The 26,697-nt window shown below is 38.1% G+C and overlaps 1 protein-coding gene across 1 annotated transcript in view; it reads left to right on the forward strand.

Moving 5' to 3' along the window:
• Positions 1-26,697, forward strand: part of Adamts19 (ADAM metallopeptidase with thrombospondin type 1 motif 19) — a 212,827-nt gene that overhangs the window by 51,318 nt on the left and 134,812 nt on the right. The window contains exons 4-6 of the mRNA XM_055622751.1: positions 3,868-4,040; positions 5,127-5,210; positions 5,889-6,046. Of these exons, the coding sequence (XP_055478726.1) occupies positions 3,868-4,040; positions 5,127-5,210; positions 5,889-6,046 (415 nt within the window). The remainder of the gene's footprint in view (positions 1-3,867; positions 4,041-5,126; positions 5,211-5,888; positions 6,047-26,697) is intronic.

Consider the following 26,697-nt stretch of genomic DNA (forward strand, 5'->3'; position numbering starts at 1 on the left):
TCACCAGAGGCACCTTTTTGATGACAGTAAGAGACCCTTGTAACAGTTCCAGGGAGGCTCTACGTGTGGTAGTAAATAATAGTGGTTCAAATGAGAAAGAAGTTTGTATCTCCAACCTGTTACAGATCGGACGTTTTCAGAGCCAGGGCAAGATGATAGTAAGTATGATCTGAGACATCATCCAGTGTCCCCACATTCTTACCCTCTTACTATTCCCCATGCCTTACCCCCTGTTATTCCCTGTGATGTGTTCCTGATCTCACTACAGTTTGTCTGGATTCCAGCTCACTGGGATGGAATTGAGAGAAAGAAGGATGAGTAATCTTGTTTTAAAGATGATCTAAGAATCATATACATCAGTTCCCCTCATGTTCTGCCCTTGAACATTTAGCTGGATCACCACACGATTGAATTTTAGGCTGAGTAATCACAAACCAGCCAAGAGATAAGAGTGGTGGTGTTGTGGGGAAGAGAGTGGATGCCTAAATACAATTGTCTTTGCCACAGCAACTTCCGTAAAACCAAAGAAAGGGAAACAACAAAGAAATAAAACATGCAGATGTTCAAACAAATGCACTGTCCTTTAGTTATTTTATGTTTTATCTCGTGACGTATTCATCTCGTCACGGTAGTGAATGAATGCTTCACAGCACGTAAAGTTTCTCTTTCCTTTCAAGGTCAGTAGTGGTAAAATATGAGAACACACACAGCTTCTCATGACCCAGTTAGTAGGTACTGACTCTGGCAAGATAAGCCACTTCATAAATAAGCTTTATGGAATGTTCCCAGCTAATACTTACTGTAAGGTAGCTTTGAGTCTATATATATAATTTACACCGCAGTTGGAAAAAACACACAAGTTAATTTTTAAATGGTCTAGACCAGAAAATGCTCTTGAACTCAATTTGTATTCGTGTCCTCCCTTTGGAACTTTGGAATTCATTTCTAGCACCGTTCTGATTGCATAAAACCTAATTTTCTTAACAGACTCTGTTTCATGCTCCCGCTTTTGTTCTTACCACTTTGCATTGCCTCTTTTTTTAAACTGTAAAACACTGTCATTGTTCTGTAGTTTTTATTTTATTTATTATTATTATTATTATTATTTACAATGTATTCACTTTGTATCCTGGTTGTATCCTCCTCTCTCATCTCTTCCTGTTCCCCCTTCCTCTTCCTCCCCTATCTTTCTCCCCTAGTCCACTGAGAGGGGAAGTCCTCCTCCCCTACTGTCTGACCCTGTCCTATCAGGTCCCATCAAGACTGCCTGGATCCTCTTTCTTCATGGGCTGGCTAGGTCATCCCACTAGGGAGAAGTGATCAAGACGCAGGCAACTGAGTTTATGTCAAAGACTATCTGTCTCTTTTCCCCCTTACTAGGGAACCCACATGGAGGCTGAGCTGTCTATGGGCTACATCTGAGGAAGGGGTTGATCCTCTCTATGCATGGTCTTTGGTTGATGCAGCAGTCTCTGTAGTTCCTCTGGGCCCAGCTTTTTTTTCGCTTGGTTAGCCTCAAGACCCAGCTATACTATTCCCGAGCATATATCTGAAAGATTCTTAACCATACAACAAGGACATTGCTCAACTATGTTCATAGCAGCTTTCTTGGTAATACACTTACACAATGAAATACTACTCAGCTATTAAAAAGAACGAAATCATAAAATTCTCATGTTCGTTTTCAGTATCTAAAGAGCTTTTGCCTTTGGTTTCATAATACTTGCATTAATTCATTCAACTGACTTTATGGTATTTGGATAAAACTCGTTAAGTAGATATTTAAATTTCTATTATAAGAAAAAAAACAGTAATTATGTGGATGGCCCAAAAGCAATAGCTGTTGTCATCTATTTCACCTATTGGCATCTATTTCATGTTAGATCTCAGAGCTGACTCAAATTTCTAAAAGGTAATAACAGAGGAAGGAGTCTGGAGAGGTCAAACAATCCAAGATATAAATGAATCTTCAAACTGCAAATGTTAGAGGTAGAATAGATGGAACCAGAGAAGCAAGCTAAAATCAAGGCACCTAGTATTTGTAAAAAGGCTTACAACAAACCAGTATGATGAATGCAAAAGATGAGAACACACTCCTAAATTCAAACAAGGTTAGACATCCAGGGAACCCTCCCAATTCAACCCAAAGTTTTTCTTCCCATTTCCAGAGAGTCCACAAATCATGGTAAAGAGATATTAAAAAAAATGTTGCTCAGCAAGGAAAAAAAAAAAAACATTGTGTGAAGGAGACAAAACTCAGTTTTGAGTTCCGCATTCATTGTGACAGGAGTAAGTCATAGCTAATTTAACATGCTTTGTAGAGACGATTATAGGAGCATTAATGTTAACTAAAAGTTGTTAAATGAGTCATGTAAACAGCTGCATATTTATGTCATGGCAATGATACCTCAGTGCAGCTGTTAAACCATAAACATCACGGTAGCAGCACATGAGTACGGGGGGTTATATGCTGTTACACAGGAGCAGTCACTGAACTGAATACAGGAACTCTCTGTACCACCCATACATCCAGCTATGAGCGCTCCTACCCTCCGTTCCATCTCTGGGTTTCTGACTCCAGGAGTGACCAGTCTGCAAGTAGCCTCAGCCTACCTATTCTTGTATAATTGGCTTTTTACTGCGAAGCATAGGTTTCGAGATTCCTCCTTAGGTTTCCTTTTATAGCAGTTGTTTTCTTTCCATGTTATCGAGTGTTCCATTGATTTTGTTAAATAAACAGGACAAAATTGGACCCTGTAGACTCTTGATGGTCACATGAACTATTAACAACAACGTTGTTCTGAACAACTTGCGTGTACTTTGTGTACGATTCTGATGGAGACCTTTGAGAAATGGTAATCAGCTTTTCAGTGTGTTTATCCCAAACTGAGCACCCATCTCTTTGTATTCTTGATTGTGATTTCAGTACAATTTTCAGAAGTGTGAAGATTAACACCCAAATTCAACCAGCCGTTTTCCTGGATATATATAACTCTTTTGAAAATACACCACATATATGTAGCTAGCTAGTTTTCCTGTATTCTTATAAGCATTTAATATTACAAGTCTCTTTAATTTTGCTCATTGCAGGGATTTTTATTTATTTCCACTTGTCTTTGTATTTTCATGTTGATTCATACTTGATTGAGGCATTTATTGTACATAAATTAGACCTTTAGATTTTTGTTTTGTTCATTGACTGACAACTGTTAAAGTCTATTGTCTGTGTTTCAGTTTGGTTATCTTTCATTCAATTAAAATTGGTCTTCATTTATGTAGTCTGAAAATGTATAGCAAATACCTTCTTCAATTTTGGGGCATTCATTTCCCTCTGTCCATGGTATAATTTTATAAAAAGACATAGTTGGTATTTTATGGTCATACTTATAAAAGTATGAAGTTTTCAGTTGCCACATTTGAGGAATGTTATCACCTTGAGGTGTAACTTTTATAAACAAGTAACAGAATCCAAGCCTTGCATCTCATTCATGATGACTTAATAATCAGAGCACATACCCAGGAAGTGCAGAACAGTCGTTTTAGGTACTTCTTACAAGCATACCTTTCTTTTGTCAGGGTGAAAAAAAATCACCAACTTCTTTTGTTGTTTATTATATTTTATGTTGAAGTGATTTTTATGTGCATAAGTCTTCCATAACTCCAGGAAGAAGAGTGTATTAAAGTTCACTTTACAGGTGGGGAAACTGAGGAGAGCTTGAAGACAGAAGTCCCTTGAGACAGCGGAACTGATGAACCAGATCATCGTTCCACACCCCTTGAGATTCCATCTTGTAAGACTTGGTGATATTTTCTATGAAGAATGATCACTGTAATAGATGCATTGACACGTTCATTTCTCTGTCGCAGATAAAGGAAGACCAAGGTCTAAAAAAGTAGCAGAAAGCAGAAGAGAAAAACGGTATTCCTACAAATTACCTCAGGAGTATAACATCGAGACTGTAGTGGTTGCAGACCCAGCAATGGTCTCCTACCATGGAGCTGATGCAGCCAGGAGATTCATTCTGACAATCTTAAACATGGTAGGTGAACCTTAAGGTTATCTTGAACCTTAAGGCACAAAAGGTTATCAAGAAAACTCGAAGTAGAATCAAGTTTAAAGCAGTTCTGTTTTGTAGCTCTGGTTATTGAATGTAGGGCCTTGGGCTCCCTAAACATTAACTCATCCTTTTCTTTCATTAATATGAGTAGAGGTAGGGATTTGATGTGTTAGGCATGTCAGATGCTCCCATGAAATAGAAAATGGTTTTCCAGACATTACTTTATCTTAAAACCTTTTTTTTTTGTTAGTTTTGAGATGGCAAAACTCTTAATTTTCCTTTTCTTTTCCCTTTCCTCTCTCTGATTCTGCCTTTATTTTCTGTACTTGTAAGACCTTGTTGATAGTATTAGCAATATTGTAGTATAAGTTTATGTGCATGGTTCTACCACAAATAATATAGAATAATTTTAGGGTGGAATAAAAATGAATTTTTGTCAACCGGCTTAACTCAAGCATGTATGCAATTTTAAATAGCAAGAATGATTCCACTTGATGAATAGAACCTAGTACCTATTAGATAAAATATAACAGGCTGATCCCCAGGAAGCTAACTATGACCGCCAGCTTCTGGAGCACAGAAAACAGTTTGTGTCTAGTGTCCTAGGGATGATTATCACCATAGCAGTCATTTGACATGTTATACTGGGCAAACTTTCTTCAAGGGGGAATCACTAAATTCTAACGAAGAATGTTTTTTACAGAAAACAGAACTATAAACTGAAAGTAGCTTTTCTATCATTTGGCCTTATTTCAATCCCTCCGTCCATCTTCACCTGCATTGGACTGAGCCAGACTAACAGCCCAACTTTAGTCTCATCCCTGTACTAAGATCTGCAGAGACACAATTTTGCTATGTTAGTCATGCATTTTATACTACATATTAAATAAATTTTAAGTTAAAAAGAAACATAAAAAATAAGATACTATGTTAAAAATTGTGCTGCCTACCAGTTTTTAAAAAAATACATTTCATAGTAAGTTGAAATTTGCTCCATATTTGGCCTTGAACGAATGTTACCATGTTTTTATTTAATTTTAGGAGTTCTAATTTTTCCTTTGCTTTTAGGTTTTTAACCTTTTCCAACACAAGAGTCTGGGTGTGCAGGTCAACCTTCGTGTGATAAAGCTTATTCTGCTCCATGAAACACCAGTAAGAAAGTCGTGAGATTTTATCCTATTAAGTGGATGAGAAATTGTGTTCAGGAACTTTTAAGGGAAGAGAACTTTCAGGATTTTTTTTATTGACTTAAAAATCCAAAAATATCCACTGAATCACTTAGTGTATACGTAAAACTGGCCTTCGGTTTGGGTTAATCCCTCAATTTTATTTGAAAAATGGAATGTTCTTAGTTTCCAAGGATCCTAACAACAAACTCTAACTTTCCAAAATGTAATGTTATTTTAAAAGACAGCTTTATTCTATTATTTAAGCATATGTGTTGAAGGTATTTTCTTATCTATATTGCAACTGAAATGAAGAGCAGTCTATGGCATCACTCTGGCTAATTAAAAGGTACTAATTAAACTCTACTTCAGAAAAATTCTATGTAGAAGTTGCAGAATAACCTATTTTCCAAGCCTAAAAGATGAGATGTTTGAATGTTGCATTATGTCTCTTGGATTTTCATGGTAACTTTACACAGACTCTGCCATTATTACACCTTCACAGATTTCAGGTTTGTTTAATGTTGTGTTTTGTTTGAGCTCAGGATAATTTAAGACTAATCCATGTTCAACAGTCAGCATTAGTAATTAGGATTAATGAATTGATTAATTAATTAGGTATATGTGAGAATAATCTGGAAAATGAAAGCGGCCTCTATTGTAGGCAGATCTGTACATTGGGCACCATGGAGAGAAAATGCTGGAGAGTTTTTGTAAGTGGCAGCATGAAGAATTTGGCAGGAAGAACGATATACATTTGGAGATGTCAACGAGCTGGGGACAAGACATTGCTTTGGTGGATGCAGCTATTCTTATAACAAGGTAACATTTTAAGGACAATTAAATCAGGTTCTTAATTCAGCATTCAGTTTCTAATTCCATCTTTCATTGGTACAATACTTCATTCCAAGATTTCTTGACATAGTGATTTTAGTCTTCTCCATCTATTTATCATTGATTTCTCAGAAGCATAATGTTGGAAGATGCTCCTGGGAAAATGTTTGTTAGTTAATGTTAAAAAAAAAATCACTCACAACTACTGATATCTTTAAACTAAGGAGAATTTTGGTAGACATTAAGTAAGTACTGTGAGCATGTACTATATGTTTTTTTTGTTTGTTTGTTTGGTTGGTTTTAGTTTTTTGTTTTGTTTTGTTTTAGCTATCTCTATACAAGTAATTTTATTAATAGAATTCAGTAACACGATATCTGGGACTTTCATCCCAGATGACTTTAATAATGCGCAACAGTGTACCACAAGATGCCTGTGTCTGTTCTGCATGTTAACCATTGCCAGTGAGTTTGTTTTGCTTCTCAGCAAGAGATAACAAAATGGACGAGAATTCCTTGTGTGCCAGTGACGTCATTTAGGTCATTAAAAATTCTCAAAATTTCATACCATATCAGTGACAGCACTCTGATTTGTCTGAAAGAAACCTACGGAATTAATGACAGTTTCCTGTCAGTTATACTAAAAAATTCTTAACCAACCTTTCGTAAAGAAAAAAAAACTGCATGAAAGAACATGCTTGGACTTCTACTTCCAACTGAGTGCATGTAAATGGCCCTTGGACTGTATGCTAAACAGACACAAAACTGGAAAGCTTAGGTGCCAACAGTTTGAAGTCATTGGAGTATAATCCCTAAAAAAGGGAAAATGTGCTTCGGAAGCCCCACAGTTAACCCAGCTCATTGAGGACACTTTCCCAACTGATAAAACAGCTAGGATCTTGCTAGGTCAGCGGGGTGTTCCTGAGAATACCAGAGGACAGAGCCCTATGCATGAAAAGGTGCCGAGAAGTATGTGTGTTTGTCATCACCTGTGTAGACCGAGATTGCCCCCAGTTTCTTAGAATATAGTTGCTATGGACTTCTCATTCTGAAAAAGATGGTAATAAATGGGTGGAGTCAGGCTGCAAGTCAGAGGCAATTTTGTGATACTGTTTCATAGCTCGCAGCATTTATCTAAGAAAAACAGATAGGCTGTGCCCATCAGCATGGACACCTAGGAGGATCTGTTCTGACTCAGCACGATCTTTGATATTTAATAGAATGAGTTCTCCTCATTCAGAGGGGGCATGAGAACCATCTCAGGCCTTTGCTAGAGCCTCTATGGGGGCATTTGAGACAAAAACAAAAAGAAAATAGGAGTCCCCAAGTATTTTCTTTTATAAGATTTGCCTGAGTCATAGTGTCTCTTCACAGCAATAGACAGTGACTAAGACATGTGTAAACCTTTAAACAAAATGTAGGGAAAAATCTTGATAGCAATTAAAAAACCTAAATTTACTCCTTGAAAATAAGCAACCTGGAAATAGACTTACACAACCCTGAACAACAAATTTTAATAAACTCGCTAACGTAATTCAACAATAAGAAGATAATTTATTCCTTAAGTGATATGTAGTACTACATTACAAAAAACCGAATGACAACATTTCTTAACAACTCATGTAATGCTGGTTAGTAGAGGATCATCCAATGTCAGTTACTATGACAAAATACATGGTACACTTGGTAGGAAAGTGAGGTGGGATCTGGTATTCACTCTGGGGGTGAATACTATCAAAAGTGAGAGAGCTAGTAAAAATGGAAAAAGATAAAGACTATGCTAAAAACATAAAGTTAACCACTTTGGGCTACAAGTTTGTTTTTACGTTAAGCATCCATATACCAGATATTCTAGGTCAAATTTTATATATTTAACAACAACAAAATATAAGCATGTATTACTGAAAACTTATCTTTGAACATTTGTGGTAATAACAGAAACAACTGTTGGCAAGTTAATGGATCTATTTTTATGTATCCATTTGATTAAGAGCTCTTTAACACAGAGAGACCCTGTCTCAAAAAACAAAGAAACAAAAATCACCCCAAAACAACAACAAAAAACCCTCTTCATCAAAACCATTAAGATCATAAACTAGGGGGCGGGTCAAGATGGCAGCGCCCGGAAGGATTCTCATTCTAAGCAGCAGCACAGCAGGATTGGCACAGTGACCAGCAATCAGAACTCGCAGCCATAAAACAAAAGTGATTGTGTTTCACAGGTGAGAGGATACCCCACGGTGGGGGATTCAATCAGCTTTAACTCACCCGGCTAAACCTCAGAAGAGATCCTGGTTCCACCAGGCGCTTGGTTGCCAGCCCAGAGCTACACGCCAGCGTGATCTGGTCACTGTCTCAGACTGAACTGTGGGCCCAGAACATTACAGACTGGATTTTCCAGTCGAGAGATAACCCCACGGAGCAGGAAATGATTGGGACCGACCTTAGGTCACCCAGATATCCCCTGGAAAAGACTCGGGTTCTGCGGGCACCCCAGGAGCCAGACTGGAGCCAGAGCCTGGCACCCAGGCGCCTGCACAGAGCCCTGCCTGAGCGCCTGATTCGCAGCCTCAGATAGAACTGTGGGCCCCAGGGCACCAGGGCACCAGGGCACCAGGGAACCAGAGACTGTGTTTCACTGTCAGGTGCAAACCCCCAGAGAGGGAAACGGCTGGTCTGATCTCAGAGCACTCAGCCGTCGCAAAAAGGTCTTGGGAAAATTATCCAGTTTAGGCAGACGCCCAGGCTCCCAAAGGCCAGAAAGGCGGAGCCACAGGCGGGCATCTGTGCCTCTGGGTTCTACTCGCCATCCCAGACAGAACAGTGGTCCCCAAAGCAAAGACTGGGTGTCCCTGGCAGGAGGAAACCCCCAGTGGGGGGGAATCATCAGGTCTAACGCTCAGGACACCCAGCACCAAAAGACTTTCTGGATTCACGTAGACTCTAGGCTCTAGCTTTCTAATGCAGGCAGGAGCGCTGTGCTTAGCTGCCATTATTGAGTGCTCCTAGGGCACTGGGACACACAGCTGCATCCTCAGACCTACAAAAGCCAGAGAGCCATTACAGCAGCCCTCAGATACTGTGCCAAGGATCAACCAGTTATCCCTAGCTAGACTGACAAAACTGTGGGAATCCCTGGTCCTTCAAGAGGGCTGCACCCACAGCGTCTGGACCAGAGCAGTGCCTGCAGCCACCATCCCAGACAGGGACACACAGCTTCTGGTCCAGAGTGAGGCACCCAGCCTCCAGACCAGAGCGGCACCCCCAGGCGCCAACTCAACCTAGGTGCACATTCTCCAGGCCCAGAGCAGAGCACTCAGCCTCTGGCCCAGAGACTTGCTGGGTACACCTCTCACTTCCCCGGACAGAACTGTGTGCCCCAGGATAACAGACTGAGTTTCCCTGTTGGAAGAAAACCCCACAGCTAGGGAATCAGCAGGTTCTTCAAGAAAGCTGTACCTGGAAAACTGTAACAGCAGCAGCTCACTAAATTTATAATGAGAAACTCAGCAGTGAGGCAGCTGTCTTGAGAACTTCTATGGGTAAGAGGAGATCCCCCCCTGCCTAACAAAGACCACAGCGACTACTCAGGGCTATACACCTGAGGTGAGCAGTGGCAATTCCTGAGAAACACTGGCCATACAGTGACCATAACCAAAAAGCAGAGGAGGACTCCTTCAGGAAAAATCATCTTCCGGCCAAGGGGATTCTCCCTACCTAAGGACTCCAGGAAGAACAAAAACTAACAGCCAACACCTAAAACAGCCCAATGGGTAGAGGTCAGCGTAAAAGCTCAACCAACAAAAGACAGAGAAATATGGCATCTCCAGGACCCAGCCATCCAGGGGCGAACAGCCCTGGACAACGCAGCATAATAGAAAATCAAGAAGATGACCTTACATCTATGCTGATGAAGAGGATAATAGAGGAAACGAATAAAATATGTAAATAATTAGAGGAAGATAAAACCAAACAGATCATGGCTATACGCAAAGAAATGGAGGAAGTTAAAGACAAGCAGATTATGGCCATCCATGAAGAAATACGGGAAGATGTAGCCAAAGAGTTTGCGGCCTTCAGAGAAGAAATAATTAAATCACTGAAAGAAATAAAAGAAACAGAGTTGAAGGAACTAAAAGAAAAAGAGGAAAATACAATCAGATAGGTGAAGGAAGTAAACAAAACAACTCAAGACCTGAAGATAGAACGAGAAAAATTAAAGAAAACACAAATGGAGGAAATAATGGAGAGGAAGAATTTAGGGAAGAAAACAGGAACTACAGAGGTAAGCATAACCAACAGACTACAAGAAATGGAAGAAAGAATCTCAGGTGTAGAAGATACAATGGAAGAAATCGATGTATCTGTCAAAGAAAATGTTAAATCCAAAAAATTCCTGACACAGACCGTCCAAGAAATCCAAGACAATATGAAAAGACAAAATCTAAGAATAATAGGAATAGAGGAAAAAGAAGACTTCCTTCTCCAAGGCCCAGAAAATATTTTCAACAAAATCATTGAATAAAATTTCCCCAAGTTAAAGGAGAAGCCAATAAGAATACATGAGGCCTACAGCACACCCAACAAATTTGACCAGAAAAGAAAATCCTCCCGCCACATAATAATAAAAAGAGTAAGTTTACAGAACAAAGAAAAAATACTAAAAGCTGCAAGGGAAAAAGGCCAAGTAACATATAATGGCAAACCCATTAGAATCACACCTGATTTTCAACAGAGACTATGAAAGCCTGAAGGGACTGGACAGATATCATGCAGACCCTAAGAGAACACAGATGTCAGCCCAGGCTACTATACCCTGCAAAACTCTCAGTCCTCATAGACAGAGAAAACAAGATATTCAATGACAAAAAGAAATTTCAACAATACCTACACACAAATCCAGCATTACAGAAGATACTGGAAGGGAAAATACAACCCAAGAAAATTAGCTTCTGTCAAGAAAACACAGGAAATAATTAACCTTACTACACTAAAACAAAAAGCAACCAAGCACACACCTTATGAACACAGCCAACATCAAAATCAAAGGATCTAACAGCCACTGGTCATTAATCTCTCTCAACATCAATGGACTCAACTCTCCAGTAAAAAGACACAGATTAACAGAGTGGATATGTAAACAAAACCCAGCAATCTGTTGCATACAAGAAACACACCTAAGGCACAAAGATAGACATTACCTGAGGGTAAAAGGTTGGAAGACGACTTTCCAAGCAAATGGGTCCAAGAAACAAACAGGAGTAGCCATTCTAATATCTGATAAAATAGACTTTCAACCAAAATTAATAAAAAGAGATGGGGAAGGACACTTCATACTCATCAAGGGAAAATTCTACCAGGAAGACATCACAATCCTGAACATCTATGCCCCAAATACAAGAGCACCCACATTTGTAAAAGAAACATTGATAAAATTTAAACCACATATAGATCCTCACACATTAATAGTGGGAGACTTCAACACCCCACTCTCAACAAAGGACAGGTCAACAAAACAGAAATTAAACAAAGAAACAATATTTTTTACACCCAAAGAAAAAAGAATTTACCTTCTTCTCAGCACCTCTTGGAACCTTCTCCAAAATAGACCATATAGTTGGTCACAAAGCAAGCCTCAACAGATACAAGAAGATTGAAATAATCCCTTCTTTCTTGTCTGATCACCATGGAATAAATCTGGACTTCAACAACAACAGAAATGAAATAGCAAAAAGCCTACACACACATGGAAACTGAACAACTTGTTACTAAATGACAGCTGGGTCAGGGAAGAAATAAAGAAAGAAATTAAAGCCTTCCTAGAACTCAATGAAAATGAAGACACAACATACCCAAACTTGTGGAACACAGTGAAAGCAGTGCTAAGAGGAAAGTTCATAGCACTAAGTGTAAGTGCCTTCAAGAAGAAATTCGAGACAGCTCATTCAAACAACTTAATGGCCCACTTAAAAACCCTAGAAAAAGAGGAAGAAGACACACCAAAAAGGAGTAGACAGCTGGAAATAATCAAACTCAGGGCTGAAATCGATCAATTACAAACAAATAAAACATTCAAAGAATCAATGAAACCAAGAGCTGGTTCTTTGAGAAAATCAACAAGATCAACAAACCCTTAGCCAAGCTAACTAAAAGGCAGAGAGATACCACCCAAATCAACAAAATTAGAAATGAAAAGGGGGACATAACTACAGACACTGAGGAAATCCAAACAATCATTAGGACTTACTTCAAAAGTCTATATGCCACAAAATTTGAAAATCTAAATGAAATGGACAATTTTCTTGATTGATTCGACTTACCAAAGATGAATCAGGACCAGGTAAATCAATTAAATAGTCCTATATCCCCCAAAGAAATAGAAGCAGTCATCAAAAGTCTCCCATCCAAAAAAAAGCCCAGGACCAGATGGCTTCAGCACAGAATTCTACCAGACCTTTAAAGAAGAGCTAACTCCAATTCTCTTCAAACTATTCCACAAAATAGAAACAGAAGGAATATTACCAAACTCATTCTATGAATCTACAGTCACCTTGGTACCTAAACCTCACAAAGACTCAACAAAGAAAGAGAATTTCAGGCCAATCTCCGTTATGAACATTGATGCAAAAATACTTAACAAAATACTTGCAAAGGGAATACAAGAACACATCAAAGATATTATCCACTATAACCAAGTAGGCTTCATCCCAGATATGCAGGGGTGGTTCAATATACGGAAATCCATCAATGTGATCCACCATATTAACAAACTGAAAGAAAAAAAATGACATGATAATCTCTCTAGATGCTGAAAAATCATTTGACAAAATCCAACATCCATTCATGTTTAAAGTATTGGAGAGATCAGGAATACAATGCATATATCTTAACATAGTAAAGGCAATATACAGCAAGCCTATAGCGAACATCAAACTGAACGGAGAGAAACTTAAGCAATCCTACTGAAATAAGGGACAAGACAAGGCTGCCCACTCTCTCCATATCTCTTCAACATAGTTCTGGAAGTCCTTGCTAGAGCAATAAGACAGTTGAAGGGAATCAAGGCGATACAGATGGGAAAGGTAGACATCAAATTATCACTATTTGCAGATGATATGATAGTATACATGAGTGACCCCAAAAACTCTACCAGGGAACTCCTACAGCTGATAAACCCCTTCAGCAAAGTGGTCAGATACAAAATTAACTCAAAAAAATCAGTAGCACTCCTGTATACAAAAGACAAAAGGGCTGAGAAAGAAATTAGAGAAACAACACCATTCACAATAGCCACAAATGACATAAAGTACCTTGGTGTAACCCTAACCAAGCAAGTCAGAGACTTGTATGAAAAAAAAATTTCAAGTCTCTGAAGAAAGCATTAGAAGAAGATATAAGAAGATGGAAAGATCTCCCATGCTCATGGCTTGGCAGGATTAACATAGTAAAAATGGCCATCTTACCAAAAGCAATCTAAAGATTTAATGCAATTCCCATCAAATTGCCAACACAATTCTTTACAGAACTGGAAAGAAAAATTCTCAACTTCGTATGGAATAACAAGAAACCGAGAATTGCTAAAACAATCCTCTACAATAAAAGATCTTCTGGAGGTATCTCCATCCCTGATCTCAAGCTGTACTATAGAGCAACAGTTATAAAAACTGCATGGTACTGGCATAGAAACAGAATGGTGGATCAATGGAACCGAACAGAAGACCCAGAAATAAACCCACACATTTATGGACAGCTGATTTTTGACAAAGATGCCAAAATCATACCATGGAAAAAAGATAGCATCTTCAACAAATGGTGCTGGTCCAACTGGATGTCTCATGTAGAAAAATGAAAATAGATCCATGCTTATTACCCTGCAGAAAACTGAAGTCCAAGTGGATCAAAGACCTCAACATAAAACCAGACACATTAAATTGGCTAGAAAAAAAGTGCAGAATACCCTAGAACTCATTGGTACAGGAGAAAACATCCTGAACAGAACACCAACAGCACAGGCTCTAAGAGCAACAATCAATAAATGGGACCTCATGAAACTGAAAAGCTTCTGTAAAGCAAAGGACACGATCATCAAAACAAAGCGACTGCCTACAGATTGGGAAAGAATCATCACCAACCCTTTATCTGACAGAGGACTCATATCCAGTATATATAAAGAACTAAAGAAGCTGAAAAGCAGCAAACCAAGTAATCCACTGAAAAAATGGGGAACAGAGCTAAAGAGAGAATTCTCTGTAGAGGAATATAGAATGGCAGAGAAGCACTTAAAGAAATGCTCAACCTCATTAGCCATTAGGGAAATGCAAATCAAAACAACCCTGAGATTTCACCCTTACACCCATCAGAATGGCCAAGATCAAAAACTCAAGTGACAACACATGCTGGAGAGGTTGTGGAGAAAGGGGAACCCTCCTCCACTGCTGGTGGGAATGTAAACTTGTACAACCACTCTGGAAAGCAATCTGGAGCTTTCTCAGACAACTAGGAATAGCGCTTCCTCAAGATCCAGCCATACCACTCCTAGGCATATACCCAAAAGAGGCTCAAGTACACAAAAAGGACATTTGCTCAACCATGTTTGTAGCAGCTTTATTTGTAATAGCCAGAAGCTGGAAACAGCCCATATGCCCCTCAACTGAAGAATGGATGCAGAAATTGTGGTACATCTATACAATGGAGTATTACTCAGCAATGAAAAATAAGAAAATTATGCAATTTGCAGGTAAATGGTGGGACCTGGAAAGGATCATCCTGAGTGAGTTGTCCCAGAAGCAAAAAGACACACATGGTATATACTCACTCATATAAACACACAACATAGAATAAACCCACTAAAATCTGTACATCTAAACAAACTAAGCAAAAGAGAGGACCCTAACTAAAATGTTAAATCCCCATCCTGAAAGGCAAAGAGGGTGGACATTAGAAGAAAAAGAAAACAGGAAACAACCTAGGAACCTGCTACAGAGGGCCTCTGAAAGCCAGAAGTAAACAGGAAACAACCTCAGAACCTGCCACAGAGGGCCTCTGAACGCCTCTGCCATGCAGACTGTTAAAGCAGATGCTGAGCCTGATGGCCAACTGACAGGCAGAGTGAATGGAATTTTATGTAAGAAGTGGGAAATAGTAAGAACTGGAGAGGATAGGAACTCCACAAGCAGAGCAACAGAACAAGAAAATTTGAACACAGGGAACTTCCCAGAGACTCATACTCCAACCTAGGACTATCTATGGAGATAACCTAGAACCCTGACAATTCAGCCACTTCTGATGAGAACTGATAGACTAAGATCAGAAAGAAGGAGAGGAGGACCTCCCCTATCAGTGGATTTGGGGAGGGGCATGCATGCAGAAAAGGAGGAAGGATGGGACCGGGAGGGGAGGAGAGAGGGGCTTATGGGGGGATACAAAATGAATAAAGTGTAATTAATAAAAGTTAAAAAAAATGAAAAGAAAATGCTAAAAAAAAAATCCTTCCCTGTGGAAGAATGCTAAAAAAAAAAGATCATAAACTATAAGTTATAAAATCACTGATTTCACCCTATCAATCATTATTTCACTATTTTTTTCTTATTTCATATCTGTTTTCACTAACGATCGAATCTGCACTCCTTTCAAATGAGTACCTCCAGAAGACTAACATATTTTTTTTCTGATTCAGTTGCTTCTATTTTCAAAGTATTTTTCATTATGAGAATTTCCACATTTTTTTTTTCATGAACTGAATGAAGCAGGTGACCCCTTTGCTTTTATGAGTGGAAGAATTTTTTTTTTCTTCTTTTTTTTGGCTTTTTTTATTATTATTATTATTTTCTTTTTAGTTACATTTTGTTAACTCTGTGTCCCAGCTGTATCCCGCTCCCTCATTCCCTCCCCAACCCCACACTCCCTCCCTGGTCTCCTCCCTGCCCCTTTCCAAGTCCACTGATAGGGGAGGACCTCCTCCCCTTTCATCTGACCCTGTTTTATCAGGTATCTTCAGGGCTGGCTGCAAAGTCCTCCTCTGTGGCCTAACAGACTGCTCCTCCCCGGGAGTGGGGGTCAAACAGCCTGCCCTTGAAATCCTGTTAGAAATAGTCCGTGTTCCCCTTACTTTGGAAAACTACTTGGTTACTGAGCTACCATGGGCCACATCTGAACAGAAGTTCTAGGTTATATCCATAGATGGTCCTTGGTTGAGTGTCAGTCTCAAAAAAGACCCTGTGCCCAGATATGTTTGGTCCTTGTAGAGCTCCTATCCTTTCCATATCATACTAACTTCCCTTCTTTCATATGATTACCTGCACTCTGCCGAGGGTTTGGTTATCAATCTTAGTGTCTGCTTTGAAACACTGCTAGGTAGAGTCTTTCAGATGCCTTTTGTGGTAGACTCCTGTCATACGTTCACTGCACATCCCATTTGTCTTTCTAAATGAGGATGGAAGAATTTATTGAGTTAGCATGGACAACATGGCCTTGTTTAACCCTTTACATTTTTTCTAGGTCTTATTACTATAGTTCCATCCATGCCATCTTTTTTTTCTTCCCAACACAAGATGAAATTTACTGGTGTATTTTTTTTTTAATTACCTACCTCTTGGAAAAAAAATTATGTGAAAAATAATGCCGCTCTAATGAAAAGGTGCATAAACGTTGGTGCATGTATTAGAAACAGCATATTCTCTCAATTATTAAAGATGTTCCCTTGTGCTCTTTCACAGCTTCCCATGCACTCTGAATAGGCAGCATCTGCACACAGTAATCGAGTTGGACTATAAGCTCATATGAAGAGAATTATCCTTCTAACTTTTGTAATTAGTTTTACTTATTAAAATGCCTGGCACCCACTCTGTTTTATTGCATATACTGATAGTCTGATGCTACTGTATTTGACTTTTTAAAATGTTGAATGGTTAATTTTTTTCTTTTATTATGTTGCAAGTGCCAGACCTTATAAATGAATAGAATTTGGGAAATAATTTAGTCCAATGTGAATTATTTAGTAAAAATGCAAATCAGTTTGCTTAGAGATAAAATACAAAGCAGCAGATAATTAGTATTCATTATTTCATGTTAATTATGTATTTTATGCTTTATTTTCTCAACATGAAGTTGATAGAAATGTGATAAGAAAATAATACGGGTTGGAATGATTAATATCTAGAAAAAAAGGAATATTAAAATTATGTATAGAAAGTATTTCAAAGAAAATATTTTAAATTTAAATCCAGATTAAAATTGCAAGAAAAGCATATGATGACAGAATATGTATTTCATAGGAAATAAGTTAAATTTCAGAGCTCAACAACTAATCTCATCTAACTCAGTAATAAACATGTAAGTAGTGAGCCTAACGCTGTTTGATTAATATCAAGCACATAATTAAAGTGGATGCTGATATATTATTATTGATACTTTCATAGAGAAAGAATTATATGGAGGCAAAGATGTAAGCAAGTAAGGCTGAAGCATGAGTCATGTCTACAGATATTTGGACTTTCTCTGTCTTCTGCAGTGATGTTCCTTAATCCAGTGCTTTCTTTGAGGATTTGAGGTACAACATGGTCTCCTGGCATGGTAGTATGTCAGGAGTCCTAACTACTGTGACGCTGAAGGGGAAGAGTCCCCTGAGCTCAGGAGTTGGAGTTTAGTCTGGGTTACATAGGGAGACCTTTTCTCAAAAGCATACAACAGAGTTCCCACATTTGCATAGGTACGACTGGGATTTACAGTCAAATTCAGAATTGGTGAGCTTCAGTGATTCGTTTACTTAAAAAAAAAATCAATTGTCTGATACTTTGTACGTGAAGAAATACGTTCTGTTATTTTCATATCAATAAACAGTTTCTAGGTTGTTTACTTATGATAAAAGGAGAGAAAAGGAAGCACCGCCATCTAGCACCCCTTTCTGTGGGCTGTGGATGGGTGTTGCTCAGCAGGTAAAGTACTTGTTTAGCAGTGACTGGGATTCCATTGGCTTCCTCTTTGCATGGTTGACTGTTTTCTTTGAGGTCAATTGTTGGCCTTAAATCCTGGAAGAATGGATTCGTAATCAGAAACTCCTTTCCTGCACTTATATCTTGTGGGTTACTGTGTTTGTGTCTAGCAATTTCAGTATTTCAGGTGTCACATGGCGGTCTTTGATCTACTTGGATTTGGCTTTTGTACAGAATTATAGATATAGGTCTGGATGGACTTAAAGAAGGTTTCTACCAGTGTTTCTAAAAAGAACCTCACTGTTACACTTCAAAGTATTAATAGACAGAGCAGGAAAGAGGGAGGGAGGGAAAGAGAGAGAGACAGGGAGAGAGAGAGAGAGAGAGAGAGAGAGAGAGAGAGAGAGAAAGACTCCTGTGAAGCCAGTTCTCTATTCATACCCAAACTAGGTAAAGACAGAACAGCAACAATAATCCTTAATGAATATAGATTCAGCCCCCTGGATAAGTAACCATTTCTCATCATTACTGCTTTTTCTAGATTTCCTTAGCTGGGCATATAGGAGTTCTTAAGAGAACAGAACAAAGTAGCATTATAGACATCAGACTTTCAACAAACAGACTATTATAATTAAAAACTAGCTGCTCAGCGATATCCATAGGAAATAAAACACAGAGTGGGGTTTGCACTTCATTACTGTTTAATAGTCCACCATTTTCTTCAACATTTTATTCCTCTAAGAAAGGTCTTAAAATATTTTCATCGTATAAAGCATAGACTCATGCTTAACTTTTAACATAATTTCTAAACTTTTAAAAACTATATTCTCACCATATAAATGTACCCTCATAGTAAAGTTGAAGAAATCTTTTTCTACTTTAACAGATAAGATTTGTTTCACTAATCTTATGCCCCTTTTCTACCCAAAGTTAGCCTATGTTATAGGTATGACAGAGCGCTGGCTGTACGTTGCCCACATTTCTGGATTAGTTTCTTTCACCTTCTGTATTTCTTCAAAGTATTTTCATCCCATGCACTGTATCAGGCACACCAAGCCCCTCCTAACGTGCAGAACCCATGAACATGTCACCTTATATGCCGCAGGGAACCTTGCATATTTCGTAAAGAAATAAAACTTGTGCCGAGACATTGGGTTTGCTTGCAAAACCTTGGGTAACCTCTCCAACTCAAGATCCTGAATTTATTTGATCATATATGGAAGGTTCGTTGCGATATGTATGGTTTCAAATTCATGGGCCCGGAAGAGGGTACACTGTTGACTTTCGAGATAGGCAAAAGAAGTCAACAAGTAAAGAATACATTCAGTGTCAGAAGTGGGAAAAGGCAGCATATTATTCACTACAGCCTTCGGGATCTTTTGCTGTGACCCTAAACACATGCCAATACTCATGGAAGTAGTAATTTAAAGTGCTTACTCTGTCAGTGGTACACACACATAAACTGTTCCTTGGGGCATACTGACTCTTCTCCCTCGCCCACCTGTGAGGTGAGGGTGAAGCATACGTGGAAGATCCAAGTCTCTGCTGCCATTCCCAACCACTGAAAACCAGTGCACCAAGGAAGAGTTTTAATCCTAAATGACCTTTAACCATCTGGTCAGAAATACTTAAATGAGAGTTTTGTGGAATCTGGAAAAACATTCCACTTACTAAATAGTGTAAAATAATGATGATGAGACCTTGAATTTGTAAGGTAACTGTGGAAAAAAAGTGAGGAAGGTTAATCATCGGGGATGCCATGTTCTTATCTGAGTGTGTCAGCTTAATTTAAAGCCGAGTTAAGTTTCTGTTGGATGCTCATGTCAGGCAGTTGCTGAATGTTGTATGGTATGTGGACACATCACGAGGAAGAAATTGTAGCCCAGGGATTAATCTTGGTCTCAGCTAAAATGCATGATGTTCTCGAAATTCTGAACCTATCTGTTTGTTAAATTGTTCTGTATGATACAATAAAGTAAATAGTTTAAAGCTGACCTAGTGCTGTGGGCTCATGGTAACAAAAACACAAAACTCCTTTTCCCATTTGTCAGCTCTACAGTTTCTTAGCAAATTGTCACATTTCTCTCTGGCATTATAGAGAGCCTAAGTATCTGGCTCTTGAAAGTATTTTTTTACTTACAATTTAATTTTCATAATAAGTTTTGCCTTTCACGTTTATTTAAATGATTTTGGTTTATCTGTAATCCTTCTGAAAATTAATTTCAAATGAGTGCCATTGGCAAGTAAGATAGAAAATTTAATAAAACAGAAATGCCAAAAGTATCTTGATTTAATAAAAATCACAGGATCATTTCTGAATGAATCATTTATAGGTATAACCCAGGGTGCTGTAAAACTTTACAATGAGATTTATTCTCAGATGCATCTTCATTCCTGGAAGTTAAAGACTATTTTTTTTCAACATATGTCAAAACTTAGGCAGAATTTATTGGCCTTTCTCAGTTTAGACTAAAAGTATCATTTCCATAAACTCACATAATGAAATTCTCTGAGGCCGACTTCATGAACACCAAGTCCACATGGGCCAAAAATGAGAATTTGAATCTGTAGGAACACATATCTAAGATGCAAATAAATCTTTGTTTTCTACCTCTTGGAATATCTTGAAATTAGTAACATATTACTTTGGTCCTCTGGACAAACATCTCTGACCAGTGAATTTCAGAGTCATCTGAGGTTAATGCTCTGACAACCACCCTTCAGCTGTAATGGAGATGCTTCCAGTAATGGTGGTAAGAGGAAAAAAAGCATACTTTATTCATTTCTTTGTTTTGCTTAGTGAACAGAAACTGGCTTTGTGAGGCTTGCGGTGCCCTTGGCAATAAGCAGTGCTTTTGTCATAGTTTTATAATGGTGTTCACTTACAGAGGAAGCCTTTGGTTTGCATTATGTAAATCAAATAGTCATGTTGCAGCCTCGTGCACCATGATATGATATATATTTAGAGAAAAGCATATAAAACCTTTTCCTTTCACATTTGAGTATTCTTTACACTCAGTGATTCTTGCCTTGAGGTTGATTGCAGTTTATGTGATTCTTTAGTTTGCTGTATTGCCATAGCATTCAGTATTATCTCTTTTGTATGTTTAATTCTCTACTTGTTTGCTACCGAGATAATTGAAGAAATAGAACTGTTATTACATACAACAGCACTGTAGGCTTCGACACTACAAAGTGAATGTGCCTCCTGTGTGTGTGTGTGTGTGTGTGTGTGTGTGTGTGTGACTCTATAGAATCCCTTTTCATTTTGTTATAGCATTTCATGGATCCAGATAAATAACACATGAAGTGTGTCATTTCATTGGAATATACAGGTCCTCTCTTCACCGAAGCACAGGAAAATATTTTATCACTACATAGGTGAATACACCTCAATTTTAAGCCATTCCCAGACTGTGCAGCCTGGCATTATGTCTTTATGAGCTACTGATATCTGTAGCTCTCTGTGTTGAGTGTTTTGCCATGAGTGTTACTTACTGTCAACATGGCAGCAGCGCTTTCCTAAAATCTTCCATCTACAGTCATATTCATAGTTTGGATACACTTCGCTACTTGGAAATACATTTGCCCTCATGACTTGGAATTAGTTTGGAATACGGATATGACTCTGTCTGGGTTGACCAGCAGATGAAACAGGCTTGAGGTGGTCAAGATGCTTTCACAGGGTCCATAATCATTGAAAATCCAGGCCTGAAAAAAAAGATACCATAGAGGAGCTTGATGGGAATTTCACCCTCTGATGTCAGATAATAGTCATTAACAACCTGTTACTCTAGCTTTTACTTTACACACTCTGACAACTATGGATTTAGTTCTAGGAGCAATGTTCTTCCCGTTTGTTTTTATAATTAAACACCATCATATCATCATATAATTTACTCCCACCCAGCTCCCTATTTATCTCCCATATAACTCTCTAAAATTTTCCAAATTTACAAGGCCTCCTTTTCTTTAACTCTTTGATAAATCCATAATACAACTCCTACACCTAAGGTCCAGGCAGCATCATGGAAGAGGAGGTGGAAAGATTGTCAGAGCCAGAGGCCCAGGATGTCTGCTGTGAGGTTGTTCCTCCTATATATGACAGAGAAGTTACACACATGAAGTTACAACATGGCTGCCTAAAGAGACCTGAACAGTTCAGGCAACAGTTGACATCCCAAAGCATATGGAGGAACAACTTTTGCTTAGAAGTTTATGCTTATACTATGATGACCAAAGTATATGAGGTAACACAAGATGTTCCCTGTAGAACAGCTGCTGGTGGTGGGGAGGGGGGAAGGAGCAAGACCTTAAGATTTAACTTAAGGCTGTCAAACAAACAAACAAACAAACAAACAAACAAACAAACAAAAAAACACCTCAGTTTTATCTAATCCCTTAACCACAGGCCCATAATAAGTGCTTCAGATGGAAACAGTCTTGTTTTGCCTAATGGTACAAGCTTTCTGATGTTTGTTTATTTTGTCTGTTGAAGGAGCTGTTTCAGCTTTACCTTGGAATATGTTCAGCTGCAGTTGTGACGTGTAGGAGATAAAATTTTGTATCGTTATCGACTTAACACGGGCTTCCTTCTGATTGTGCTTTTTCTTAGTAACTAAAATCATAGGCATGAGAACTCTCAGGGCAGATATGTAACAGATTATTTAGTTCATCAACATTTGCTTTCTTTTCTTTACTATTTCTTTTTAACAACACCAAACAGCAAACCTAAAAGTGAATTTTACTTTGAGACATCCATTCAGTTGAAATAACAGAATTTAAGACACATGCTCCTAAGAACCAACCTTAAGTATCCAGGAAAAATTAACATCCTACTAACAATTTAATATCGCGAAAGTGATAGCATATTAAGAAAAACCTTAAAATTTCTGCAGACTACCTTCAGCATTGGACTGCTAGTAGTGCAGAAGTACGTGGTAATTAGGACACAGCATATCTTGTCTCTATATATGTCTGTTGTATTTTGGGGATGGGCCACACCCATGACGGTCAGATAAGACTGGGCACAGGTGTCTTAGGCATAAAGGCTAACAGAGGTGGGTGAGGATGTAATACTAAATTACACCAAAACTAGGGGAAAAGGGAATCAAGAGGGCTTTAGTCTACCTTACTTGAATTCTAGTGAGTTATTTCAAAGGAGATCTCAGGTAAGATACCCAAAGAAATTGATAATAAAGCCCTCTTGATTCTTAATGGAGAAATTTATATGATAAACCACCATACCTGTATTAATTTGGTATTTATAATCACAAATAATTTGTCCATTGGGCATAGTTGCATGGGTTAATTTCATGTTGTGTCCCCTTCTGCCTAGAATTACAAGGACATTTAAAATTTGAACCTCCTCATGTTAGCTCAACTCTTTCACATTACTCTTGAAGTTAGAGTTGATTCTTTGTCTGTTTCACAGAATTTTTGTCAGAAATTGGCAAGACAAAAAAAAAAGATGAACCATTTTATGATAGTTTACATTAAAATAATTCATCCGTAGCTCATTTTAACCCATCACTACATGTTTTTTTTTCTCTAAACTTTTGAAAGAAAAAACTTATTTCAATCACTAATTTTGCAATAATTTATAATATAATCTTCAATAAAACAAAAATGCCTTTGAACAGGTGTTAAAAGTTAAGTAGCTTCATGGTGTAATGCATACCTATAGTTCTAGCCTTCAGGAGGGAAAGGCAGTGAAAATCAGACAGTAGAGCCAGCCTGGGCTACGTGATAACCTGTCGCAAAAACAGAAACAACGGAAAGAAAGAAGTATTCTATTTTAATTGAGACCGTGGAAACATATTATTGAGACATTAATGTGAACCTTTAAAACCATTGGGTTTTGCATGTTATAAAATATAATAAAATAGTTCATATATGTCCTTTTCTCTACATGTTGGTATTTGTTGTTAAATAAATCTATCCTTTTCTGGTACTTAATTTCTGCCTGGTAGGTCACATATTGAATTAATTCTGTTTGATTTTGTGATTATCTAGTAGACTAGATGATGAGAAAATGCCCCCTTTTAGAACACTTATAAAATGAATTTAAAATACGAGACACATCTTTTATGTACATAGATTAGCCATAAACCAAAAGATCTGTCAAGGATCATGCAACTTTAGAAGGCAATACAGTAATTTGCCCAGAGGGAGTTTGCTCTTGGAAGTTTAAATGCTTCCTTTGAAGTACTTTGCACATCTTGTTTCATGATTTTTTTTTTAGGTCCATGCAGAGAATATCTTTCAAGGCTATGCAATGTAGGACATAGAAATGAAGTGATTACAGATGACTATAACTCATGGATAGCTAGACCTTTCATAAAAGTGTGTGTGTGGTCAAAGCTCTGACCACAGCTACAGGCTGCCAAGAAAGGATTACTCTGTGTCATCTATGACTATAGTATAGGGACAACATATCTCTACTACCAATCAATCCATGGATTGACACTTGAAATTTAATCACTTAATAAAAGTATTTTCAAAAATGTCCTCTTTCAGTGTATACTATACAAAGGCAAGTGAACTAAAGAACCAGTGACCAAGTTAATAATTAATTCCAAAGTACACAACTGGATTATCTTTGATTATGAGAACCCAATATAATATTCAAAATAATGACAATTATAAAATAAGCACATTTACAAGATTAAGAGTAAAAACACCTGGAAAGCACAATGCTTGCTTTGAACACTGAAAACAATACCATAAAAATATGGTGTTAATGCTTAAAAATCTCCAATTGTTAGTCGGAGATCTGATTAGATATGGATGAAGAGAGTATTAATGAGATGGATGGTAAATCTGAAGACTTTGTTCGGAAGGCTGTTCAGAGTGGTTAAGAGCTAGAGTTACAAAAAATCTGTCAAGAGTTTGCTTAAATGAGAAAGGATTGATTAACTTATGCCCCAGGATGTTCCAGGGAAACAGAGTAGAAAGACTGTCAGAGATAATCTTACTAATTTTATTTTGTTCATAGATCTTAATAATTGAAAAATAACCCAAGCATCACAGGAGATAAGTAAAAATAGTGCCAACTCCTCAGAACATCTAGTTATGACTGAAGAGTTACCCAAAGAAAAAGTCAAAAGTAACCAGAAACCAAATGCATGGAATGGAACAAAAATATGATGGTTGATACTAATATTTATGAATGAGACAGTAAAATGAAATCTGATGCATGTTCTGTGACTCAGTAATGCCAACCAAAAATTATGTCTTTAAAGCCAGTCATATGAGACATGCCTTTAATCCCAGTACTCTGGAGGAGGCAGAGGAAAATGTATCTTTGTGAATTTGAGTCCAGCAAGGGCTACAGTACGTTCCTGTCTCAAAACAATGACCACAGAAATTCTATAATAAAAACAGTCAGCTTTCTATTTTGAGTAAACAGAGGACATTGAAAACAAAGGAAACGAAAAGTGGGATAGTTGACTGGTATGGGTGTCCAGTTCGTTTTACTTTGGAATAATGATGTGTTGTCAAGCTGTAACTGACAAAAGAAATTGTTAGACAGACAGAAATATTGCTAAGAAAGCATTGATGGTTTGACAGGGTACCTATCCTGAGATCCTATAAATGAAGATGGATGCTGGGGAAACAGCTGAACTGGTAAACTATGTGCTGTGTAGCCATGGAAACCTGAGTCTGCTTCTCAGAATCCGTGATAACAGATCCATTGCAGTGGTGTACACGTGCAGTGTCATCACCGTGGAGACCTAGCACGATCCCTGGTGCTCACTGGTCAACCAGCTTAGCACACTTGCTGAGGGCCCAGGTAGGCCAATTACATCTGCATCTAAATGAGTAAATAGCAAAGTGCCCAATAAGCAACAACACACGAGATTGATCTTTGGTCTTCATATGCATGCCCATTCACAGGCATGCTTATCCACATTCATATATGCACCAGCACACACAAATAGACTTGCCCATATATGAACATATTCCCCACAGTAATGGATGATTAGAGAGGTGACAGATATTATCCAGATGAAGGTGGAACTGAAGTAGCTTATTAAAAACAATAAACAGAATCGCTGGGCATGGCGTGCAGCTATAAAACTGACACTTGGTTGCTGAATTAAGAACGTTGTCTAAGTTTAAGGTATGCTTTGGCTGCACTGCAAGCAGAGCTACTGCAATCCAGAGCTACAGAGCAAGACTTTATCTCGGAAAAAAAAATGAAAAACAAAAATTGCAGTAAAAAACAGGAAAGGATGAGGAAGATACTGAATTAAAAACATTTTGTGCCTTTTTTTTTCTGTTTTGGCTTTTTAGGAAAAGACTAATGATCAATTTTTAGCTCTTAACATTTAAGCCATCTCTGGGCAGAATAATGTCATCCTTAAATGCCCAGGCTCTCCTCTCCAGACACTGAAAATAATATCTTACATGGTATAAACGACTTCATAGATGTGGCTGTGTTAGGGATGTTGAGAGCAGAGACTGTCTTCGGTTATCTGTGGGGGCCTACTGTAGCCACAGTGCATAAAAGAAAGAGAGGCACTTTTAGAGGGCACATTACTCTGTATGACATAGTTTTAGCCTAGAACCTATCTCATTTCTGACTTCTCTGATCTCTAGATTGTAAGCACAAAACTTTGTATTATTTTCAGCTTCTAAATTATGTAATTTACTACAGCAGTGATAGGAAAGCAGCAGGTACTTCTTGAGAGTGTCATTGGGAACCAT

Source organism: Psammomys obesus, unplaced genomic scaffold (genome assembly GCF_907164565.1).
Source record: "Psammomys obesus unplaced genomic scaffold, mPsaObe1.curated_primary_1811, whole genome shotgun sequence".
In the NCBI taxonomy this organism is placed as follows: domain Eukaryota; kingdom Metazoa; phylum Chordata; class Mammalia; order Rodentia; family Muridae; genus Psammomys; species Psammomys obesus.